Source organism: Cryptomeria japonica, chromosome 2 (genome assembly GCF_030272615.1).
Source record: "Cryptomeria japonica chromosome 2, Sugi_1.0, whole genome shotgun sequence".
Lineage (NCBI taxonomy): Eukaryota > Viridiplantae > Streptophyta > Pinopsida > Cupressales > Cupressaceae > Cryptomeria > Cryptomeria japonica.
The window spans coordinates 226,458,656-226,482,346 of NC_081406.1; the positions used below are offsets into that span (position 1 = coordinate 226,458,656).

The 23,691-nt window shown below is 33.2% G+C and overlaps 1 protein-coding gene across 1 annotated transcript; it reads left to right on the plus strand.

Annotated features, from left to right (window-relative positions):
- Positions 1-8,138: 8,138 nt before the first annotated feature.
- Positions 8,139-9,730, plus strand: LOC131046281 (uncharacterized). Its single transcript, XM_057979978.2, has 3 exons — positions 8,139-9,157; positions 9,272-9,355; positions 9,465-9,730. The coding sequence occupies exons 1-3, from the start codon at positions 8,477-8,479 to the stop codon at positions 9,480-9,482; spliced, it is 783 nt and encodes a 260-aa protein (XP_057835961.2). The 5' UTR covers positions 8,139-8,476; the 3' UTR covers positions 9,483-9,730.
- The last annotated feature ends 13,961 nt before the right edge of the window (positions 9,731-23,691 follow it).

Genomic DNA, 23,691 nt, shown 5'->3' on the forward strand with positions numbered 1-23,691 from the left:
TAAAAATCCTAAAGAAAACAGTGAATGATGCAGGCAAAGATTGGCATATACAACTCAGTCCAACACTTTGGGCATATAGAACTAGCATCCGCACACCTACAGGAGCTACACCATATTCATTGGTATATGGATCAGAAGCAATTTTACCCTTGGAGGTAGAAATTCCATCTCTCAAAGTCTCTTTGATAGGCTTAATCCCAGATGAAGAGTATCGAGTTAACCGACTACAAGAGCTTGAACTTCTAGATGAATGAGGCCAACGTGCCTACACTCATCTCAAAGCATATCAACAACATATGTGTAGGAGCTACAACCACAAGGTCATTCCCCGAATTTTTAAAATTGGAGACCTAGTACTCAAACAAAATCCTAGAAATCAACAAGATCAGGAAAAGAAAGGGAAATTTGAACCTAACTGGTTAGGTCCCTATGTCATTATATCATCTTATGGATCAGGCACCTATTAGCTAACAAACTCAGAAGGCGATGTGCTCGATGAACCAACTAACAACATCCATCTGAAGAAATACTACACTTGAGTAGTCTATTGCACAGAAAAGTCAAAAAATAAAAAATATCAAAAAATCAAGAAAAAGCAAATGAAAAGGTACAATAAAAGAAACTGGTGAAAACATGGCAATAGGTGCTATTGTGAGAGGAAAACTCCTCTATCTATCTCCATACCACTATATCCACAGTAAAGCACTATCGGCCATCACCCAATAGTTTTATCATAGTATCCATCTAGGCCATACTTAGCGTAGTCACTATCCTGGTTTATCCGCATATCCTTTCACCGCATCTCACCATGGTTTGGTAATCACTGTACATATCCACATTTAGAGGTACACTTGGCTAGGGGCAGTATAACTTGCAACACATTCAACCCGTTTGTCACAAACTTAGAACATCATATCCAGCAAAACAACACTCACACGATTGCAAAGCAAAACATGGATCGCTCAAACAGGATTCACAAAATATGATAGATGATTTTCTGAGGTATCAAATGTTGCATCTCGCATAAATTTTTGACTATTTTTGGACTTGAACTTTTTTTTGAATTATTGGATCCTCTATATCTTCTCAACAATGCTTCAAAGCTAGAGAACATCATGGGGACTCCAATATTTTCTTAGTTTTCTGTCTGTGAGGCGATCATCTATACTATGTAAAAACTTGTCTCGAGACATGATTCACAACACATCACTGAAGACATGATTCCGCTTTACGCATACAAATGGTTTAATCTTGTCTGTTTGTACGCAATCCGCACTCAGGCCATCTCGGTTCAATTATACATTGACGCTTGTGCTATCTTGCAAAATCAAAAATCATGTAAATTTTTCTCAGGTCATTATGGTTCAATTATACCATTATGCTTGTATAAATTTTCAACATATCCCAAAACAAATCATTTCTCAATGATGATACATACAAAAAAAGTAAACAACATGTGGCTATACAGGAATGACAAATGCAGAATGAGGATGCTCAAAAACAATTAGTTGCATATAATTTTACAATTAGTTTCATATCATATCATACATCTCATTTTCAAGATACATCTCACAATATCCTGCATTATCACATCATATTCATCACATATCACATCACATACATCTATCTAAGCATTGCATCATCATAGAATAATCAAAAGCATATAGAAAGCATAATCCATAACACATCACATGAGGATCAAAGAAAATGGTGTCACATATATATATATATATCAAAGAATGATCAATATACAAAATATGTCATGTCTATGCCAATACAACAAAATGATCAATAATGCAATGGAGACAACATCTCTCAAGTATGACTATCTCCTGAAGGTGACAGTCTCGCTGCAGATGTCCCAGCACCTGGATCTCCAGGTGGATCCTGTCTAGGAGGCCCTGTCACGCCTCTGCTCTTCGTCCTCGACCCAGTCTCTCAGGATCGACTAGATCTTAACTGTGTAAAAATCTGCACTCGGTGCTCCCTAGGCACCGCGTCCTCATAATGGCATCGGTAATACTCCACCTCCTTGGCTCTCAAAGCCAACTCTCTCAAGGTGTCTCTCATCAGACCACCTGTTGTAGCTCTCTGCAAACTCGCTGCGAGCTCCTCAGCTTGGCCCCATCGCTCTGTCTTCGTATCTCACTCTGTAGTCAGCTGAATAATCTAATGTTGAGGCGCCAACAACTATGTCTGTAAATGCTGCATTGACAACTGCAGCGATCTAATCTATGCATCCTCTACATACATCAGAATCTGCATCTGCAGAGATACCTATGAAGGGGTACCCCCTATCCCTCTACCTGTCCTCAGTGTTGGTGGAGGTAGCACATTAGATCTCCTCCTTTGGGTTGGTCGTCTGAAATCATCATGCCCTCCCATCGCCACTAACACCTCGCCAACCCGCTCCTCCCCTCCAGCTCTGATAGCCAAACCTCCTCTCCCCCTATCCATCGCCACTCACTGCCCTACCCTCTCACCCTGTATCCCTCTGGCACCACCATCTCCACCTCTCTCTCCTCTCCTCCCCTGATCAAGTCTCCCTTGATCCAATCTCCTCGTCTCCCCTTGCCGACCTCGGCCACCTCATCTATCACCACCTCCTCCATCATCACCCCCTCCGTCACCACCTCCATCCTCTATCTCCTCACCAACCTCTCCTCACTGATCATCCTCATCGTCATCAAAAGTGGGAATCATCTCTGCTGGATATGATATTTGGGCCACTGCACATGCTGCAAACTCATCCGTCATCCCTGCATCCACTATCTCAGGGGCATAATCCCAAATTTGGTCGGCTACATGAAAGAAATCCTCCACTGCCACCGTGCTATCAATCGTAGGTCCCCAATATGGAATGTCCTATCTCTGTCGAGCATAAAAACATGCTCCCTATGGAATCCCCTATTGTCGACCATACTGCCGCAGCACCCGGGTATGCAGAAACCTTTCAATAATAAAGGGCGTCCGCCCTATCAAATATTTGGTCATGTAAATATAGGTCATCTCCATCCCATCCTCTGCCCATACCTCACAACCTGTATATGGCTACCAAATGACCGTATCAATATCATCCAGCACTCTCCTCTAGTGGTCTAGATGACCATAGTAAAAAGATTTATTCTATATCAAGTCTAGTTACTTAATCAAAATGAAAACATCATACATAGTATTAGACTTGATAATCAAATATTTTTATATTAATATCTCAATATATAAAGTACATTCCTTACATCTCCTTTATACTTGCATTCTTCTATTCGTTATTCTTCCTACTTGTCTCTTTATTCTCATCTCTCTACACTATTTGGTAACAATTTGGTGCAGGAGCACCTACCTATAAAGAAATGAACCAAGAACAAGATGATATTTTGTTAGCCTAGAAGGAATGTAATAAGAACCAATGGTTCCTTTTTGTAATTCAATGTCCTAGGAGTGTGACAAATTTGTCCATGTTTGGGTCAAATTGTCATTTAGGGTCTTGTAGAGAAAATTGAGTCAATAAGGGTCACAATGGTATAAATTGAGGGATCAAGTGGCCAAAGGCTTATTTGAGTTATTTTTGATGTTTTAGAATCAAATGTAATCATTTTGGGTGACTATTATAGTCTGAAATCTAAGTTGGTTGAATAATGCAAAAGTTATCATTTTGTCAATATGTTGTCATGACAATTTTGCACTTTATGTAAGTCGTGATTCTCCAACGGTCAGTTCAATTTGAAAAATGGTTGGAGAAGGTTGTGGTCATTTGTGATGACACCTTTAAGGAACCCAAACACCAAAAGATGTATGTTGGGTTGATTTGGGTTGATTTGAAAAGGAAATTGAAGCATTAAGAATTGTTGGAAACTTGAAAAACCATCCAATTTTTGTTCATTGCATATTGTAGGTAGATTGGAAAGAATGATAATGACATAGATCCTGAAACTAGATTGTTTTACCTTTGTTTTTCATTTGGTTTTAAGTCTTGAAGTGATAGCTTCCCCATTCTACAAGCAAATCTCTAACAGGTAGCCTAAAACCCTCAAACCTCTAGGTTTTGACTGCTATAATGGGTTTTGGCCTATCATTCCTTAAATGAACACTCTGTCATTATAGGAGATGATAGGCCACTGTCTATGTCATTTTCAAAAGCCATTAAGAGGACACAATAGGGCAAAGAGTATGGAGAACTAACCCTAGGTCTAGCATCTCTGTGTGACAGACTAGTTTGATGAGTGCAGTGTGTGAGAATTGAGCGGTAGAGCACTAGAAATGGGCTTGAATGTGGTAGAAGATAAATTTGGAGGTTGACATTAAATTTAATGGTTAGTTATTGTCACCCATTAGGAGAACCAAACCAGTTTGTGGAAGACGCTCAGTCAAATAGGTCTAATAGCCCTATTAGGTTTGTTAGTGTAGTATAGGTTGGGATATGTGCAAGTTGGTCTGATACCGAAAACTGAGATATTATTGAGAACTCCCAAAAGGGTATCTGAAAATATAATTTGTTTGCCTAGACCCTCAGGGTGTCAAAATTTATCACTCTATTCCTTCAAATGGAGGCCTAATTGCAACCAATTCTATTTGTGGGCAAGTGAGTCAAAATTGATGTTCCGGTGGGTTTAAATCATGAAATCCTATTTCATTTGTGTTAAGGTGTTGTGAGAACACCCCTCCAAGGATCATTGTATTTAATTGGTCAAGTGGGTCATTCAAACCCTAAAGCCTAGTAGTAGCCCACTCATGTATGCAAAGGTGTCTGTAGTCACACAAGACTTGAGAAGTTTTAATTATTTACAAGTGGACATATTGGAGCCTTGAGTTTTCCAAGGTGTTGTTTAGTGTCATTTAAACCATTGGTTAACTTGGTGTTGTGCAAGGACCCTCTGGTAGTAGGGTTTTGGTCGAGTTTGTGAGTCTTAAAGGTTGGTTGGTTCAAGGTTATCCTTCTAGTCTGTTGCCTCCTCATCACTATCTAATTATATCTCCTATTAGGGATCTGCAACCCTTAGATGATGATCTCAAAAAACTATTCTATTTTCTAAGTTACATGTTCTAGAACTCTATTTCCAAATTACATGCTATTTCTCTGAAACAGTGTATGTATCCCAATTTTTGGTCAACAAGGTAAAAATAATGTAAATTCATAGAAAATTAGGATATCATTCCTACCAAAGAGGAAAATGTAACCAAATAACTATTCTTCATAGAAAAATTGAAATTTATTAACAGGGAATGATAGGTTTTGAAAGGCCTCAAACTCCTATTAGCCATTTGTTATGTGTTGTGTAGTATTAGACTAGTACCCCCTATTTGTTTTGGTTAGTACTAGCTATTTTTTGTGCTCTAGTCCTTTCAATTTCTTGGTTGTCCTACAATTTTTGAGACCTCTCTCTATTGTCTTTATGGTTATTTTGTAAAAGGGTTTGGGACATCTCCCACACAATAAATATAATAAATTTAAAAAAACTAACCCTACCTAATTTTTTATAAGCTTTCCAAAAATGTCATTTAAAAAAATAGTGTATAGAGAAAATTTAATGAACATTTTTTAAACCATGATTTAACGAACCTGTTTTTATTTAAAATTTGAAATTACAAAGAACTAACCCTATATAATTTCTCATAATCTTTCTAAAAATATATTTTTTGTTAAAATTGTTCTGCTTCCATATTCAACTGTGTGAGCTTTTTGGCATCAATATTTTAGATCAAACACCATGATCCATCATCAGGATGAGAGAGTTGTATAAATATAGAAGGTATATTGCAATATATCTTCTATATTTATGCAACTCTCTCATCCTGATGATGGATCATGGAGTTTGATTTGAAACATTGATGCCAAAAAATCTCACACAGTTGAATCTAGAAGCACAACTAATCTATCAGTATGGACTATGGAAATCTAATGTCTCAAATATAATTTTAGTAATAAGATTATGAAAATTTTGGTCTTTTGATAAACTAATGAAAACTTATAATATGGATAAATTTAAGAAAATTTACCTTCACAATTTGAATTGCATTTTGAGAGAATATCTAATGCATACCTTAAAACTTAAAAAAAATAGATCTAAATTCACAACATGGTTTAAAACTTATGGTATAAACAAAAATGTTGGTCCAAATAATAGCTTTGATACCACTCATTGTCATATTTCTTAAAAATATTTGAGGGGGTGACCTCCAATAGTAAATTAAAATATATGAATTCAATTATTGATGATATGATCCTATGGAAGAGAGTTCTCTTCCTTATTTATAGACTTAGCTATGTAGGGACATGCCCCTCCATCCTAATTAAGAGGGGTTATTGTATTGATTAATATTCATGTTAAGATTAAGAACTCCACAAGTTGTTAACTTATTAAAATTAGAAATATAAGATATTAGTCCATCATAATAGATCAAATAAACAAATTAAGTAGAGCCTTTGCAAAAAAATTAAAACTTCTTCACTAGGGGATTGATTGGAAAATGAGTTTGTAAGTAGGGCGATTGGATGTGTGAATTAAAGGCCTTAGAGGAATGAAACTCGTGAATTTTTGCATACCATAGATGTCTAGGGTGATTTTTTTCTATTGTGGTTGAGATTCCTTTTTGCATTATGATTAGAGCCCAAATTGACAACAAACATTTTGAATTTCTTAAAGAAATTAAAAATTTAATTGCAAGCTATGCGTTTATAGCTTCCACTATTGTTCAGACACAGTCTAGCTTATTCATATGATAGTGGAGTTTAATGATGGCAATGCTATGTTCTTAAGTTGTCTCTTGGAAGCAATTAACTCATCTAAATAGAAATGTTTGTATTGGAAGGTTTAGCATAACAAATAATAATAGCACAATCTTACTCAACTTCATTTGTTACAAGATTGAATAACCCTAATATAACTTTTTCAGTTTCAATTAAAAAAACTACTTTAAAATGGAGCCTTCAACTTTTCTATTATATTATTATCCATTTAAAAATAGACATTTTAATTGAAATTGAAAAATTTATATTAGTGTTATTTAATGTTGCAATAAATGTTAAGTAAGATTGGGCTTTTATTAGTGACACTATCTATCTAACCATCACAATGCACCATAAGCATCGATAGCCATAGCAACCACATTCCTAAAAGACTTGTTTGAAATATTTATGGGTAACTCTTGTCTAATGCTTGTAACCTTCTATGGTACCTTTTCCAAATGTAGTGCTAAATATAGAAATATTTTTTTTGCAAATTGTATATTCAGGGACAACTTCCTCCACTTGATTAAATCTATAATGTGACATATACTACACCACCTCAAATAAAAAAGAAAAATCACATTAGTTTTATGGAAAGCATGTCTTTATAAAAGAAACTTAATTTTTTAAGTATTATTATTGATAATAATTAATAAGATGAAATTAAAAATTAAAAAAAAATTCTTCTTATTTTTCAAGAGTAAAGATCCAAATAACACTCCACTAGAGTTTGAACTTTGGTTGCAAGAAGACAACCACATTTAATCTTTTATAATATGCCAACACCAACTACTTCTTAAATATTATCTTTAATTTTATTTTTTCAAATATAAATAAATATCTATTTTTTTTATCAAATTAAAATTATCTATTTAAAAATGAAATTTAAAGATAATATCTAAATAAAAATATATATTTCTATTAATTAATTATTACAATTAAAAAACACTTCAAAAATTAAGTTCATATAAAGAACATACTTGATAGGAGGACAAACATATATTAAGGCAGGGGTCCCATGGAGGGGGCTCAAGCTCTATTTTTAAGGAAGAGTGGGTCGCATGAAAAAAAAACCTTAATTTGTTTACTATCAATTTACTTAAATTTAGGAGTTTAAACTTAAGTTAATCTGCACTACAAAGTTCATGACATCCTTAAATTTAGAAACTAAAAGTTAGAAGCTGAAGTGCAAAACAAAATTCATGAGACTGCCAGCTTTAAAATATTCCTAAAAAAGCTCAGCAGCTCCAGCTCAAATTATAGCACGTCATTCAAGAGTTTAACAATTGTAGCACAAATGTACTATATAAGTTGGAACAACTTGTACTCTATAGATTGCACCAAATCCCAATCTCTCCTTCAAATCTTTGATTTGTGCGCCAAACAGATGGATCAGTGAGTCTTTAAAAGCTATAATTTAAATTATAAGCTCCATTCACCAAAGCATTCTCTCGCTCTCATCAATCTAGGCGAAGTTTTTCTTAGTTGGTTTAGGGAATGAAGATCTGACAGTGCCATTAAAGAGTCTAACGTTTAGGGCACACGTGTACGATAGGTCGGAATAGACTTGTCCTCGGTAGATTGCACCAAATCCCAATCTCCCTCTCAAATCTTTAATTTGGGCGCCAAAAAGATGCACCCATCGGTCGTGAAAAGCTATAATTTAAGGTATAAGCTCTATTCACCAAAGCATTCTCGCTCTCATCAATCCAGCAATGTTTTTTTTCTTAGTTGGCTCTCTTCTGGTTTAAGATGGCAGACAAGAGCTTTGAAACCATGAATGTACGCTTTCTCATTAATACTAGAACTCGACGCATCATTTATGCTGAGGCTGGTAAAGAGTTTGTTGATTTTCTGTTTAGTTTTCTTTCCATGCCCGTCGGTTATGTGCTCAAATTACTGTATACATTGACATCTAAGAGGAATGTTGGCTCTGTATCCAATCTGTATGATAGCATTGAAAAACTGCCATCTCAATATATGAGTACAGATAAATCTCCGCTGCTTGACCCTGAAATTATAATAAAAAACTCTCATAACTCTCCTAGGATTGAAGACGGAAGCTATTATGTTTGCAGTTATCTGTCTTGTCCAGAAGAGACTGAGAACTGGTCTGAGTGCTACTGTGTAACTCACGATATTGTTAGCACCGACACAACTCACAATATGAGTAGCAGCAGCGGAGACAAATGCATCTGCGGAAATCTTATCGAGCGCCTCGTTCAGCTGCGGCCGAAAGCGAGTGGAAGAAGTAAGCAAAGTGCAGGCAAAGGGACTAGCGGTTATGTAAAAGAAATGCTTACTTTTATAATAACCGACGACTTGAAGATAAAAGGGAGTTCAACTATCACCAGTATAATGTTACTCAATCACCTCGATATTAAAGATTTAACAGACCTTCAAGAGCGGACTGCAATTGTTGATGAGAAAAAGGTCAGAGGTTTTAGATTTGTTTCTGTTTTGTTAGTGCGATTTTGTCAGGGATTCAATGCTTTTACAATGGAATATGTTTCATGTGATCATTGTAATTATAATAACATTCTACAGTCATTGGAGATTCTGGAGGCATCTATGGTTTCCACAACTGTGTTGAACGATGTTTTCGGAGCTGAGTTTTTTGTGTCAGGCAAGGTAAAACATTTTTACCTTTCTTAAATTGCAGCCATGTCATTTCCATTTTGGTCGGCTAAGCACTCTTTTGTGATATCGTTTCTCTGTAATTTTTTATGTGGTATTGCAGGTGTCTCTCGAAGAATGAGCGAATGGATATCATCAACAAATTTTGAAGAAATTAAAGGGCATCATGGTTAAAAAAAGTTGTGTATTAAAAGAAGGGACAGTAACATTGGTAGCATAAGATTGAAAGTTACTTGAAAAAGCTTGTTCTCCCGATACAGTCGCCTGGTTTCTCAAAATAAAAATAATAAATATTATGTTTTTGCATCTTTTCATCCCCTGCTAGTTGTGTTGTTTCTTGGAGTAAAACAATAAACATTATGTTTTTCCCGTCTAGTTGATCCTCTGTTCTTGCAATCAGGCTTGGAATTTGACGGCCAACCATGCCTGTCATATGAATTTTGTATGACCGTTTTGTCATTGCAATGTCTCATTTCAAGTTAAAAAAAAAAAAAATTGTTCAAGATGTATGTTGTGTAAACAAATAAAAGCACAACTAGTGACCTATAAAACAAATTAAATTCTAATTTTTTAAACAAAGTATTCAATTTATTATTTTCTCTCCAACTTAACAAACAATAGTAATTTTAATTTTTTTAATTGTGGTTATCTACAATTTAGTTTGCAAAAATATAATGCAAACATAAATTACTTTTTAAAAAGAAAATTATTGTCCGAAATTAGTAATATATACAAAAATCTTAAATTTATTAAATAAGTTTCTAAATTCATACCAAAAAATCTAGGAATTGTTATAAAAATTCATATTCAAATATTTTAGAAATTAAAAACAATTATATCGAACAAGTTTCTAAATTGATATTTAAGACAGTCTTATTATAGATATTTACAAAAATAAGTTGACTAAGATTCTAAATTCATATAAGAAAATACATACTATTTTGAAAAAATCATATCAAAATATTATAAAATTAGAAACAATTATATTCTATCATTTCAAAACATTCTAAATAAATTTTTACTTTTATAATAAGCATTCAAAAATGATATATATCAATATTAAGAATTATAATACTATAGAATATATATTGCCTATTATAACTTTTTTGGCATGTTAATGTGTCATGTGTACAGTCTAATAACTTTTTTAGCTGTCATAGAGGGTTTAAAAGTGAAAAAATGACCATATTGATTGTCAAATTCTAGGCTTGCTTGCAATTATGGATTGGAAGTTTTCACAATAGCTTGCAAAATGTGAGATGAAGATCTTTTTTTCCTTAAAAGTCAATTTAAATAGGACTAATGTTATAAGTAGTGTACTATTTACATTGTTGAGCTTTAATAACAATTTTTTATAACATAAAAGATCTTATTTTTAGATGAGAATAACTAAATATTTCATAAATCTTTATTAGTTGGTGTTAAGGTTTTTACATTGTTGAAATTTAACAAATTTTTATAACATAAATGATCATATTTTTAGATCAAAATAACCAAATATTTCATAAATCTTTATCAATTGGTGTTAAGGTTTTACTCATGAGCTAACATATTCATAATTTTCATTAATTGACATTCATTTTTCACTCATTCTTCATTAATTCAGCTAAAAAAATTAAATTAGAAATTTTTTGGATGATGCACAATTTGTCTTGACACCCTTGCATGCTCCTCAATCACATAACAAAAGCACCTAAATAAAAATATGATCTTTGTTGGCTCACAACACAAAATAACATCATATTCTATTATTTGAAATTACAATATGAGCCCTCAAGTTTCAATGGTACACATAAACATGCAGTGTTCAAATTGCAATTCTCTTAGTTGATAAATGAATGGTCTTGCTTTATTACCATTTAATATATGACTTGAAACATGAATTATGATCTCTAAATCTTATTATTAAAAATGAATATTACAAAGCTTCATGTGACCAACAAAATTGAAATATAATTAAATGTTGCATTTTAATGTTCATTTCATGGTTGAACATGTCATCTTTCGCAAGATACTTTATTGACTCATGCCTAATTTTAAATCATATCAATGATAAATTTGAATTGCAATTATTGTGGGAACTTATAGCACTATAGAAATTGATAATTGTTCTCTAGAAGTGAAATGGTGTACCATACAACAAGATCTTCGTTCTATGAATCTAATTATGCAAAATATTGATTGGAACCAAAATATGCTTTTTGTTGAGAATTGTAGTTTATTTTTTATATTGAACAAAGCAAGGAATATTACAAGAGACATTAATAACAGTCCTAAAAAAGAGACTGCACATAAAAGAAAAAAAAAAACTAGCTACAACTATTCAAATAAGCTCATCAAATAGGAGCAAAAAGAGCAGTAACAGGACTACAATATACAATGACACATACAAATTAGATGTTCCAATCTGCAGTGTGAACAATGTACTAATTACATCAAGTAGACTAACAAATAATAACTAACTAAAAATAAAATTGAAGCACATTATATATGTGCAAACTTAAAATTCTACTCAATTGAATGGAACATTTCATCTCTCCTTGAAGATGAATGAACTAGTATTTAATTTCATTCAATTCTCTATTGGATCTTGCTCCATATATGCAATCAATCTTTAGTTGAAAGCATAAATAAACTAGTTGGAACATATTGTCTGAGTAAAACATTAGAGTATCTATATCTTGATACAAATTGTGAATAGAAAAAACTACTTGGCATCTACTTTTCCAAATATATAGCAAAATACATTGTTTCATAGTATCTGTAGTCACATTCTTCTTAAAACCATAACCAAAAAGTGCTTCCTTCCATCTTAAAGTGTGACTAAAAATAAGTGTCAACTTCTTTATAGCTCTAGAATGGTCCCAAAAAACATGCTTTGAACATTCTCTATGCTAACAAAAAAGGCATTTAGTTGCTTGCATAGACAAGAACTTAAGCTTATCACCTACAAGAAGTTTATGATGCAAAATTTTCCAAGACAAAAGTTGAGCATTTGCCTCAACCTTAGAGTTCCATATTTGAGCACTCAAGCTTCTCCATACCCTTTCTTTTAATTTGCAATTCCATTTGATGTTGAGCCCTGGGTTTAGCTTTAAAGAGGGGAGAATCTATAGATAGATTTTGTTTAAAGGGAATCTTGAAAATGGAAATCTTCCCAACCACAATCAATCCTTAAAGACATTGCACAGTAAATGAGAACATATCTTCATAAGGATTTCTACAAGATCCAGAGACTTGACAAAAAAAAGAAACCCTTTAATATTATTATTTAAGTTAAAGAAAGTGTTGGAGCATTACTAGTTAGACTAGTTAAGGGAACAAAAGTCTCAAATATCACAAAATTATTTCACACCCTTCTTGAAAAAATAGCTAGCTTGTTTTGGAAAACTGACAGCTAATGGTTGTCCATGATATTGGACAAGCCTATTCCACCAAATAGATAAACTAGCAAAGTTGAAACCATGTTGTAATGAATTTGATCTTTAGTTCAAACATTTACAAACTAATTTCCAATCTTTTCAAATAAATTGTACAGGAAATGAACCTTTAATACGAAAGAAGGGAGCAAGTAAGATCTTATCCAATCAACTTACATCTTGCCATTTATTATTCACCTCATTAAGAGATATTCTATGTTGCACCAAGATTTTCCAATATTCATATCCAAACATGAATCTGATTATCCACTTTGTAGATAAACAAATCCCTTGAGTTCTAGGATCCAAAAGACCCAAACCCCCTCTAAAATTTGGTTGAATGTAATGAAGCTAGGAGGAAAAATTGAAACCTACCTTATCTCGATTTGTCCATAAATTTGATGAACAAGTTTACTAAGATCTTTATAACATTTTTAAGAGGGCATCCAACAAGATTAATAATGAAAATGAGAGGGTAGAAAGATGCGATTAATCACCTGTATTCTTCCAACTAGTGATAGAAATCTATTGTCCCAATCAAAAATTATGTTCTTCAATTTTGTGAGAAACCAATTTCACATATTATGGAGAGAGACCCCCAACCCAAAAGGAATACCAAGATAATGAGTAGTTTGCCCATGTTTAATTTATTTCCATTGTATAGTAATCCAAGGTGGTACCAGATCTAGCCAAATCATAACAAACTCAGTCTTGTGATGGGCCAACATAGAACCTGAAACAAAGCAATAAAAATCTAGGACTTCCAAAATATTCTTAATTTTTTATTCAAAATTTTGGAGATATAACATGTTGCCATCAACAAAATGTGAATTTATGACAATAACATTATTAGGAATAGAACTATGCCCTTAATTAAATCCATTTGGTTGTATTTCTATAGAAGATAATCAAGAGCATCAGTAGTAAGAACATAAAGAAATGAAGATAAGGGGCAACCCTACATGATTGAATGTTGGAGAGGGAAAGGATTAGACATTACATTATTGATTCTTAATCAAGCATTAACATAATTAAACAATATCTCAACATGCTTACAAATTTTGGGGCAAAAACTCAACCTCTACAATTTTTTTATGATAAAACTCCATCACATTGTATCATAAAATTTATCAAAGTCTAACTTAGCCAACAAAGCATTCTTCCTTGACTACATATTCCATTCACTCATCTCATGAGCCAAGATTAAATTGTCCAAGATGAATCTTCCACCAAGGAACCCTGTTTGTTTTGGTCTAACTACCAATTTTGTGACACGTTTAATCCTATTGGCTATGGATTTTGCAATAATTTTGTATGAAGTGTTGAGCAATGTGTTTGAATTATTCTCAGATGGTGAATCCTAACATCATTAGTGGTAACTAATGAAGAAAAACCTAGTTTTAAATTGAGACCATTTATTTTAGCATTGAGTGATCAAACTAGAGCATTTTATGTTATTTCTAACAATGTGGTATGGAAAGATGAAAATTTTAGTTATATTCATGTTCTTTTGGAAGAATATGATCATAAAAAGATTAGAGATTTCAAGAGAATTGATCTGGTAGATGACACAAAGATTTAGGGCAGAGTAGGCTATCCTAGGGCATAAGGGTTTGGATGCTTGAAGTGATTTTTCTATATTTCATGATGAGAAGATAATTAAGATAGTTTTGAGCACAATCACGAGGATTGTCTATGGTTGGATCGACCATATAAAATTTTGAAGTTGGCCCTAAGTGACTTAAGCGGTTTGTGTTCATTCAAAACCGTACCTTCTTTGAAGCTCATCAAGAATGATGAAGTGAACAAGCTCACTGGTGTTGTGATTGGCAAGAGAGCCTTGAAAATTGATATTATTGATGACTTGGTAGTCAAGTATACAAACATGGGTATTTCATATAAAGTCTACTACATGACTCATGAAGGTTTGAATTCCTCTACAGTTGTGTATGTGGCTTATAAGACAGTAAAAGAGAATGTTGACTATGATTTATGTGAATTGTTGAGGTGACAATTGCTAGATAACCTTTGACTAATGAAGACTAATTTATACCCCTTCCAGTATGGATTACTCATTGTGTGTTTAGTATTTTACTTTCTTAATGCATTGCTTGGATTGAACAATATAGTATAGAGAAGAGATGTTTTTGTAAGCACTCAAATTATTTAGGATATTTCGATAGCTTGAATGACTGTGATGTTACCTATTATAAGTTCTTTTTGGATATCTGAAAAGTGTTGATTATGAGGAATCGGATTCCTCCTAAGATTGTTGAGTGGTACAAAGATGATATTACTTTTCTAGTGGATAAGGACAACTATTTCATTGAGGTTGTTACTCCTAGAACTTTATGGGTAGATAAGCTTCCTTATGAAGTATCTAAAGATGAGTGGATGGACATTATGGAAATATTTCTTAAGATGCTAGAAATATGTGAAAGCAAGAAGGTTTGAGACTTTTGAAGAGATTATGAGTAAGTGTAGTAGAAAAAATCTAGCAAGATTGAATTTGTGTTGAAAGGAAAGAAAATAAAAAAATCATCTAAGGAAGCATCTGCTTTTTCCTCTAAGGTGTCAAAAGGTAAAAGAATATCAAAGGGATCTGCAGAAGGTGTCATTTTTCAGAGTGGTGAATAAAATTTGGAGAAGGTTAATGTACAAAAGAGTGCTTGGGGCTATGAATTTGGCAATTTCTTCTCTTGCCTCTTTTGAGGAAGGTACATTTGATGAAAATAGAGTTCTTGAGATGCTTGTGAATCATGTTGGTTTTAAAAGAGTCAGCGAAAGTATCTCACTATCCCATCCTATGATGAGGATAATATTGAATAGGCTTGTGTTACATATTTTCTCCAAAACAATCTTGTTTCTGTAAATGTTGTTGATGTTATCCCAAAAGTGTTGATAGAATTGCTGGTTGAGGGATGGCTACATTTGCCAAAATATATAGTGAATCCAATTAACCTTTCACTGAAGGAAATGTATTGGAGAAGATGACTAAAAGGTTCCTGAAGGCACATCATGGTATCAAGTTGAATTTGATTAATTTCAGGAATATGATAGACAATCAATGCATCTCAGTTGTACATATATTGTTTAAGGTGGCCTAAAACTATGAAGAAATTCAAAGGTGAGATAAAATCCATTGAGTCTCAGCTTATAGAGTTGGCCCTATCTTTCAATTTTTACAAAGATGCTAATGGTGCTATGAGGTGCACGACTCAAGATCTTCATTTTCAGTTGGCCATGAGACAAAAGCAAAGAGAAGATTATGTGAAATTATTTTGAGGACTCAAAGATGTCATAGAATTGCAGTTGTCCTTATTTCTTAGACTATTAGCTAATGCAGAAAAAGTTGAATAAAGTGTGTTTAATTCCAATATCTTTGATGATGTAGTAAGTTTGTGTTGATTTTGAATGTCAAAACAAGATCCTATATGCTTCTATGCATGTTTTGAACTCATCATTTATTTGTTTAAAGAATCAATACAAGGAAATCTAGCCCGAAAATGTTTGATCGACATTTCTTTTTCTCGGATGTTTTCTAAATAATTTTGTTGAAGGAGGTTGAAATTTTGGTTCGATATGTTCATATTTGGTCTAAGGTGTTTACCCTTTGTCATTGTTGTCAAGGGGGAGAAATATTGTTAGGGGGAGATGAAATATCTTCTTGTTTTTGCCATCAGATTGTTGTAAATATGGATGTCATTGTTGTCATTGATGCCAAACCTTTGTCAATCTCATGTTGCCTTGGTTGTTATTGGTGATTAGGATATGGATAGGTTAAGTTGATGTGCAATGTATTTGGTTGATGATTCAGGTGTTTGTTTTCTTGATACTATGCTACAAAAATATCTACAATTTCACATTGTGTTAACAAGATGATATGAAATGATGTTTCAATATGTTTCTAGAGATCTAGAATTCTTCACCTCGTCTATAAATTTTTTTTTTATTTGAGCTTAAGAAACTTATCAAGTACCAGAATATGTATTTGTATTGGTTGTGTCTCGTGATTATATAAGTCACTATTTTTTATGTGACAAATGTCTTGGTTCCTTTGGGTGAACCACTTTATTTCCTTTTGGTCTGGGATTAGATAGTGTGTTTTGTAGAACAAGTTTTGTATTGATTTATGTACTTTGGTCTGAGCAGTTGGGTGTAAAATATTTTTGATATTGATTGGAAGGAGTGTCGACTTGGTGTGAATCCTCACAAATCCCTTTTACCTTCTGGATAATTTATTGTTAGGTCGATACTATGTACATGTTACATACTATTTTGGCTGACCTAGTGTTGCTTGTTTTTTTATCCAATTGGTACATATACTAAGTAGATTGACTATGTTATAAGTGTAAAGTGTGTGCATGGATTTATTTATGTGTATGTGACATGGATATAGGGAGAAAGATGAATGACTGATAGATTCAAAATGAGTAAGTGCATTTTTAAGATTCAAAGGTGTACAAAATAGACAACTGAGTATATTTAGTGAACTATTATCTATATTCTTAAAAAGTCCTTTTATATATAATTTTATCTTCTATTCCTACTATTTTATGAGATCATTTTTTTATCTTTCCCTGGAGAAGGCATCTTTAGTTGAGAGTCTCCTTTTTTATCTTTCCTGAGGTTGTGTGCCTCAATCTACAAGTTTAGAGAATTAAGTTCTTTTTGGTAGGAAGTCTTGTTTATTGTAAAACTATTACTAGATACCGCGAGTTTAATTCTTACCACATTTTTTCCTAGTTTGGGTTTTCCATGTAAAAATCTAGTGTTCTTGTGTGGATATTTTAATGTTATTACTATTTACTTTCAACTCACTGCTATGGATGAATGATAAAGTTAGAATCACTTGAATTTGGTAATATTTTATGAATGTTGATTCACCCCCCCTCTCAAATTCCACTAGTGTTCAAAAATTGGTATCAAAGATTTGGTTCCTAAAGAGTCAACTTAACCATTAAGGTAGACCTTGGATTTGAACACTATGATTGAATTAAAATTGAATGACATGGATGATATGGATCAAAATGGATGGAACAATGTGGATGGTATAGTTGACATGGAAGGTGAATTGAGATCTTCTTTGGTAGACTTAGATGATAGAAAATAGAAGCATAAGAAGGTTATTGATGAATTTGAAACTAAGCTCGATGAGAAGACTAGAGAATGTGAAAAGATTTTAGAAGAGGTTGTCAAACTTAAGAAGGAACTAAAAGCTTCAAAATATCAAATTGATAATGAATTAAATCTCAAAGGTGGCAGTGAAGTATTATATGTTGTTCTCGATTCTCGAAGACTCAATAAAGATAAGAGTGGACTTGGCTTTGAGGAAGGTGAATGTTTTAAGAAAGACAAAGGAAAAGACAATGTTAAAGATATCAAAGATAAAAAAGATAAAGCTTTAGAAACTCAAGGAATGTATGGAGAAATCTCTTTCTCCTATCAAGTGTTCTTCTTTTAATGGCAACTATTTTTCATGTAATATATTTGGACATAGTTCTAGTGAATGCAAAAGTGAAAACTAAAATCAATAAATTGGTATAAGATGTTACTCTTGCAAAAAGTGTTTTCATAAGGTAACTGAATGCAGAAGTAGAGTGATAAGGAATAGATATCCAAATTTGAGTCATGTTCGTACTTATAATGCAATGTGTTATGATTGTGATATAGATGGACATAAATTTGTTGAGTGTAGGACAAATAAAAGATTTGGGAACATAGGATGAATGGTAGCAAACCTAAAAGAGGTTTGGTATGTCATAGCTATAATAAGATGGGTCACATTGTGAGGCATTGTGGAAGTAGAACCGAAAAATTTAATGGTTTGAAAGGAAAAATGATATCAATAAGGAAAAGGAGAAGATGAAGATGAAATGGGTGAAGAAATAAGATGTTAAGACTAAAGAAAGGACTGGGGATGGATCAACACCTTCTATGGGTGCACACCCATCTTTAGGTAATTAACTTAGATAGTTGTGTTTGAGGGGGAGATCTTTAAGAATATCTTTTATCCCCTCTTCGTTTAGTGTTGGATTTCTCTTAGCACTACAAACGTATGAAATTTATTTCTAATGGATTCTAACCAACTTTTGTGGTTCAAAATTTTTTTGGTGGTCCTACGAGTATATAGTATATCAACTTCTTTGAAAAACCCTAATTTATGATTATATACTAGTTATTCAAAAGCCATTTGTGAAATCACAATTGAAGAGCATAATTGTGCAAGGAGAAGTGAAGAATATTTGTTCAAGGTATTTTTTTCTTGTTTCAATTATTCTCAGATGGCGAATCCTAACTTCATTAGTGGTAAGAGTGAAGCAAAACCTAGATCCAAATTTTGACATTTATTTTGGCATTGAGTGATCCAACTGGAACATTTTATGCTATTCCTAACAATGTTGTATGTAAAGAGGACACTTTTGGTTATATTCATGTGTTCCTTTAGAAGAATATGATCATAGAAATATTAGAGATTTCAAGAGAACTAATTTGATAGATGGTGCACAAATATTTAGGGTGGAGTATGCTATCATAAGACACAAGAGTTTGGATGCCTAGAGTTATTTTCCTATATTTCATGATGAGGAGATAATTAAGATAGTTTTGAGAAAAAGTCATGAGGATTGTCTATGGTTGGATGGACCATATCTTTTGGAATGCACTGATACTGGGAGATCTGAGAGGGGGGGGGGGATGAATCAGTTATCTCACTAGCACAACACAATGAAAGATATAACATGTAAGAACAACACACATAACACCAATATTTTGATGTGGAAAACACGGAAAGGGAAAAACCACAGTGATAAATCCTACCCACAATCAGATGAATACTCTGCAGTAGTATAATGTACAATTACAATGGGGTTTGCACCTACAGAAAGGCCAATAGCCCAGAGCACACTACTCATCACAAAGGGAAGTCTCACTGACTTACATAAACATTGGACTACAATCCTAAAAGAAATGAACTGTGAAAGTATCATATGCTAATTCTTGATACAGTTCCGATTAAGGGGTAAGTGCAAGGTAATGGGTCACAAATTAGCAGAAGTCTACGCATTGGAAAACGTTCTCTTAGAAATGAGGGCCCATTTTCAAAAAATGGGGGCTTGTTTTTGCTTTGGGCCCCTGAGGCAAAAAGTAACGACAACCCGAGGTGAAACTAAACAGGCCCCCGTTTTGTTCTCAAATGAGGGCCTGCTTTCTAAATCCGATTTTACCCCTTTTTTTCGAGGCACATTTTGTCATTTTCACCTGCACAAGTAAGAAAAGGAGATAAAAAATGGGCCCCCGTGTTATGGACTCCATTTAAAGCCTCCACTACTATCCCAGGTACACATTCGATCATCCATTTTCACATTTTGTAATTTTCTTGTATATTTTTCTCATTTTTTGGGTATTATTTAAGTTTTTTTTGGTGTTATTTAAGTTTTTTTTTTGTGTTATTTAAGTTTTTTTCAAAGTAGCCTATAAGTAAATTTATTTTTTATATTTTAAAATTCTTAATTTTGATTTGAAATATTCTTCAACAGTTAACCCTAAACCCTAAACCAAAATCAACAAATTTACAAATCAAAACCAAATCTAGATAGTTAACAAAATAAAATATCAAAGTTACAAGATACAAGATATCTCTCAAACATCAAAACCAAAACCAAATCAAAACAAAAGTAAATGAAAATCAAAACAAAACCGTAAGTAAATGGAAATCAAAACCAAAACCAAATCGAAACAAAACCAAAACTAAATGGAAATCAAAACCAAAACCAATTCCAAACCAAACCGAAACTAAATGGATGTATCAAAACCAAAAGCAAAACAAAATATTCATTAAGAATTAGCCATTGACATAGTCAAATTATTATAGATTTCATAACTATTTTCCTATTATTCCATGACATGATATAATAGGACTAGTTATGGACCTATTATGGCATGGCATGGCATAATAGGACATACTATGCCATCATGTCATATTAAGGCATGTCATGGCATACTAGGACACATTATGCCATGATGACAAATTATATTCCTCCTATGTCATGTCATGGTATGATAGGACCAACTATGGACCTATTATGCAATGTCATGGAATAATAGGACATGTTATATGGACCTATTATGGCATAATAGGACACATTATGTCATGATGGCATAATGTGTCCTATTATGGCATAATAGGTCCATAGTTGGTCATGTCATACCATGACATGGCATAATAGGTCCTATTATGCCATGATATGTCATAATAGGTCCTATTATGCCATGACATGCCATAATAGGTCCTATTCATGGCATAAAGGTCCTATTATCCCATTTCATGGTATGATAGGACCAATTATGGACCTATTATGCAATGTCATGGCATAATAGGACCTATTATGCCATTATAAAAATGTTGCATGTTGCACCATGTTGTCTCAAAAATGTAATCCTGACAACAAAAACCATACTAGAACTATCAAGATCTTTCCATTAAGATATGTTAGTTTTCTCACCAATCACATCACCATCTACATGCAAGATAGTTAATGAATTCATGAAATCCATAGTGAAAACAATAGAGACATCAAGAGACTTTACTTGTAGTAATATTTGATCCACTAAAGTAAATTTCAATTCATCTTTCAATATTAAATTTGTGAGACTTGGGTTAAATGTTTCTAGGAATTATTTTTTTAGGTATTGGGCCTTTCAACCAATAAACGAAAAAAATTTAACCACTTTTAGCAAGCCACCATTCCAATTCTTTAAATTGAACATATGTACCAAAATTATTCTTAATCCTCATTAGGCAATACAAAAGTTACCACTAATAGTTATTGGTACCTTTCTAGTGCCTTGGATCATTTTTAGGTGACCATGTGGCCTTTTGGACTATTCTAGTGGGTTATGGGAAGTCAAAAAAATAGGAGAGATACATTTTAAATTTCATGGATTAGACAAAATCCATAATTAAAACCACAATTTCAGCTACTGGACATTGGGGTAACGAAAAATTATATTTACAAGGGGGAAATCCAAATGTATAACCTTAAGTAATTAACATTACAAGCTTCAAATTTTAGATATCAAGGTTTAGGCTTAGGTTTATGCCATGTCATGGCATAAAGGTCCTATTATGGTCCTATTATGTCATGTCATGGTATGATAGGACCAATTAATGGCATAATAGGACACATTATGCCATGATGGCATAATATGTCCTATTATGCCATGACATTTCATAATAGGTCCATAGTTGGTCCTATTATATCATGTCATGGCATAATAGGACCTACTATGCCATGACGACATAATAAGTCCTATTATGCCATGGAATTGCATAGTAGGACCTATTGAGCCATGACATGACATGATTTTCTCGAATTGCCAACTTCATCATCTAATTCATCTCCAACATTGAAGTACTAATTCAACATGTTTACTTAGTATGATAGGACCAATTATGGACCTATTATGCCATGTCATGGCATAATAGGACCTATTATATCATGCCATGGCATAATAGGACCTATTATGCCATGATGGCATAATAAGTCCTATTATGCCATGGAATTGCATAATAGTCCACCTATTATGCCATCATGGCATAATAGGTCCATAATAGGACCTATTAAGCCATGACATGATAGGATTTTCTCGAGTTGCCAACTTCATCATCTAATTCATCTCCAACATTGAAGTGCTAATTCAACATGTTTACTTAGTAAATGACTACTTAGAGAGGTTATCATCTAATATATTAGTACTATTCCAACACAAAGTACTAATTCAACATGTTTATCAGAATTGTGACTAATTATTTATTATATAAATTACTTAATATATTTTGATCTTATTTTACTTTTTTTACAAGTTCATGTATGGAATATTTTATATTGATTTTAATAGTTGATGCATTTTACAAGAAATGAATGCATTAAATTGAATATATAATAGATATATGAAGTTTCAATGAAAGTTTGTATTAAGTTTTGTGCGCAAATTTTATATTTAAAGATTCAATAGTATGTACATGTATACTTTTTTAAGTTCAATATAATATTATATTTCATGTGTATCTTATTCAATAACATAGAAATTTTACTATTTATAAATTCTTTTTTTTAACTAAAATAGATTCTTCTTTGACATGGAGTTGTATATCTTTATATATGTAGGAGCTCTTTGTTATCATGGATGTTTTTGACATAGATGAATTGTTAGGTGAGAATCCCCCACCACAATGCCCTCCTCCTCCTCCTCCTCCTCCACCACCACCACCACCACCACCTCCACCTCCACCTCCACCTCCACCTCCACCCCGTAGATTAGATTGATCCGATCATCCCCCCCCCTCCCCCATCTTCTAAAGTTTCCAAAATCAATGCAAATTGTTGTCGAGTTAGTTAGATCAGTTGATTCTCAATTAGATCAATTTCATAGACGACGACAAGAGTTGCGTGATTTTTATGCTGATGGATTAACTTATGGGCAGATCATTGGTCTTAGAATAACCAAATCTCATTTATGTCCATATTTTACTAACCCAAAAACAAGAGAACCAATGCAACCTACCTAGAAAAGAATTTCAATTAAGTGGTGTGATCATCCAGAATTGGCTAGACACTTTTGGGATAGATGGTGGATGGTCTTTGATTATCCACCACATTGTAATTATGAGTTCCCTTTATATTTTTGAAGAAATTATACTGTGAGTTTGTAATGCACCAAAAACCAAATTATTTTGATATTAAGTCATTCCAAGGGTTGGTCGTGGAATACCACAACATAGATTAGGGACACGCAGTAATAATCCCATACCAGATCCACCCATGGTTCCACTTGTTGCTCCATCAATTCTTGTACATGTGCAGAATACATCATTCATTTCAACATTAGATGCTTTGACTTCCCTCATAG

What these genes read in the sequence shown, in the direction of transcription:
- LOC131046281 (XM_057979978.2), top strand. Translation starts at nt 8,477, where the DNA reads ATGGCAGACAAGAGCTTTGAAACCATGAATGTACGCTTTCTCATTAAT. An exon ending in CAATTGTTGATGAGAAAAAG is followed by an intron (nt 9,158 to 9,271) that starts GTCAGAGGTTTT and finishes AACATTCTACAG; the next exon opens with TCATTGGAGATTCTGGAGGC.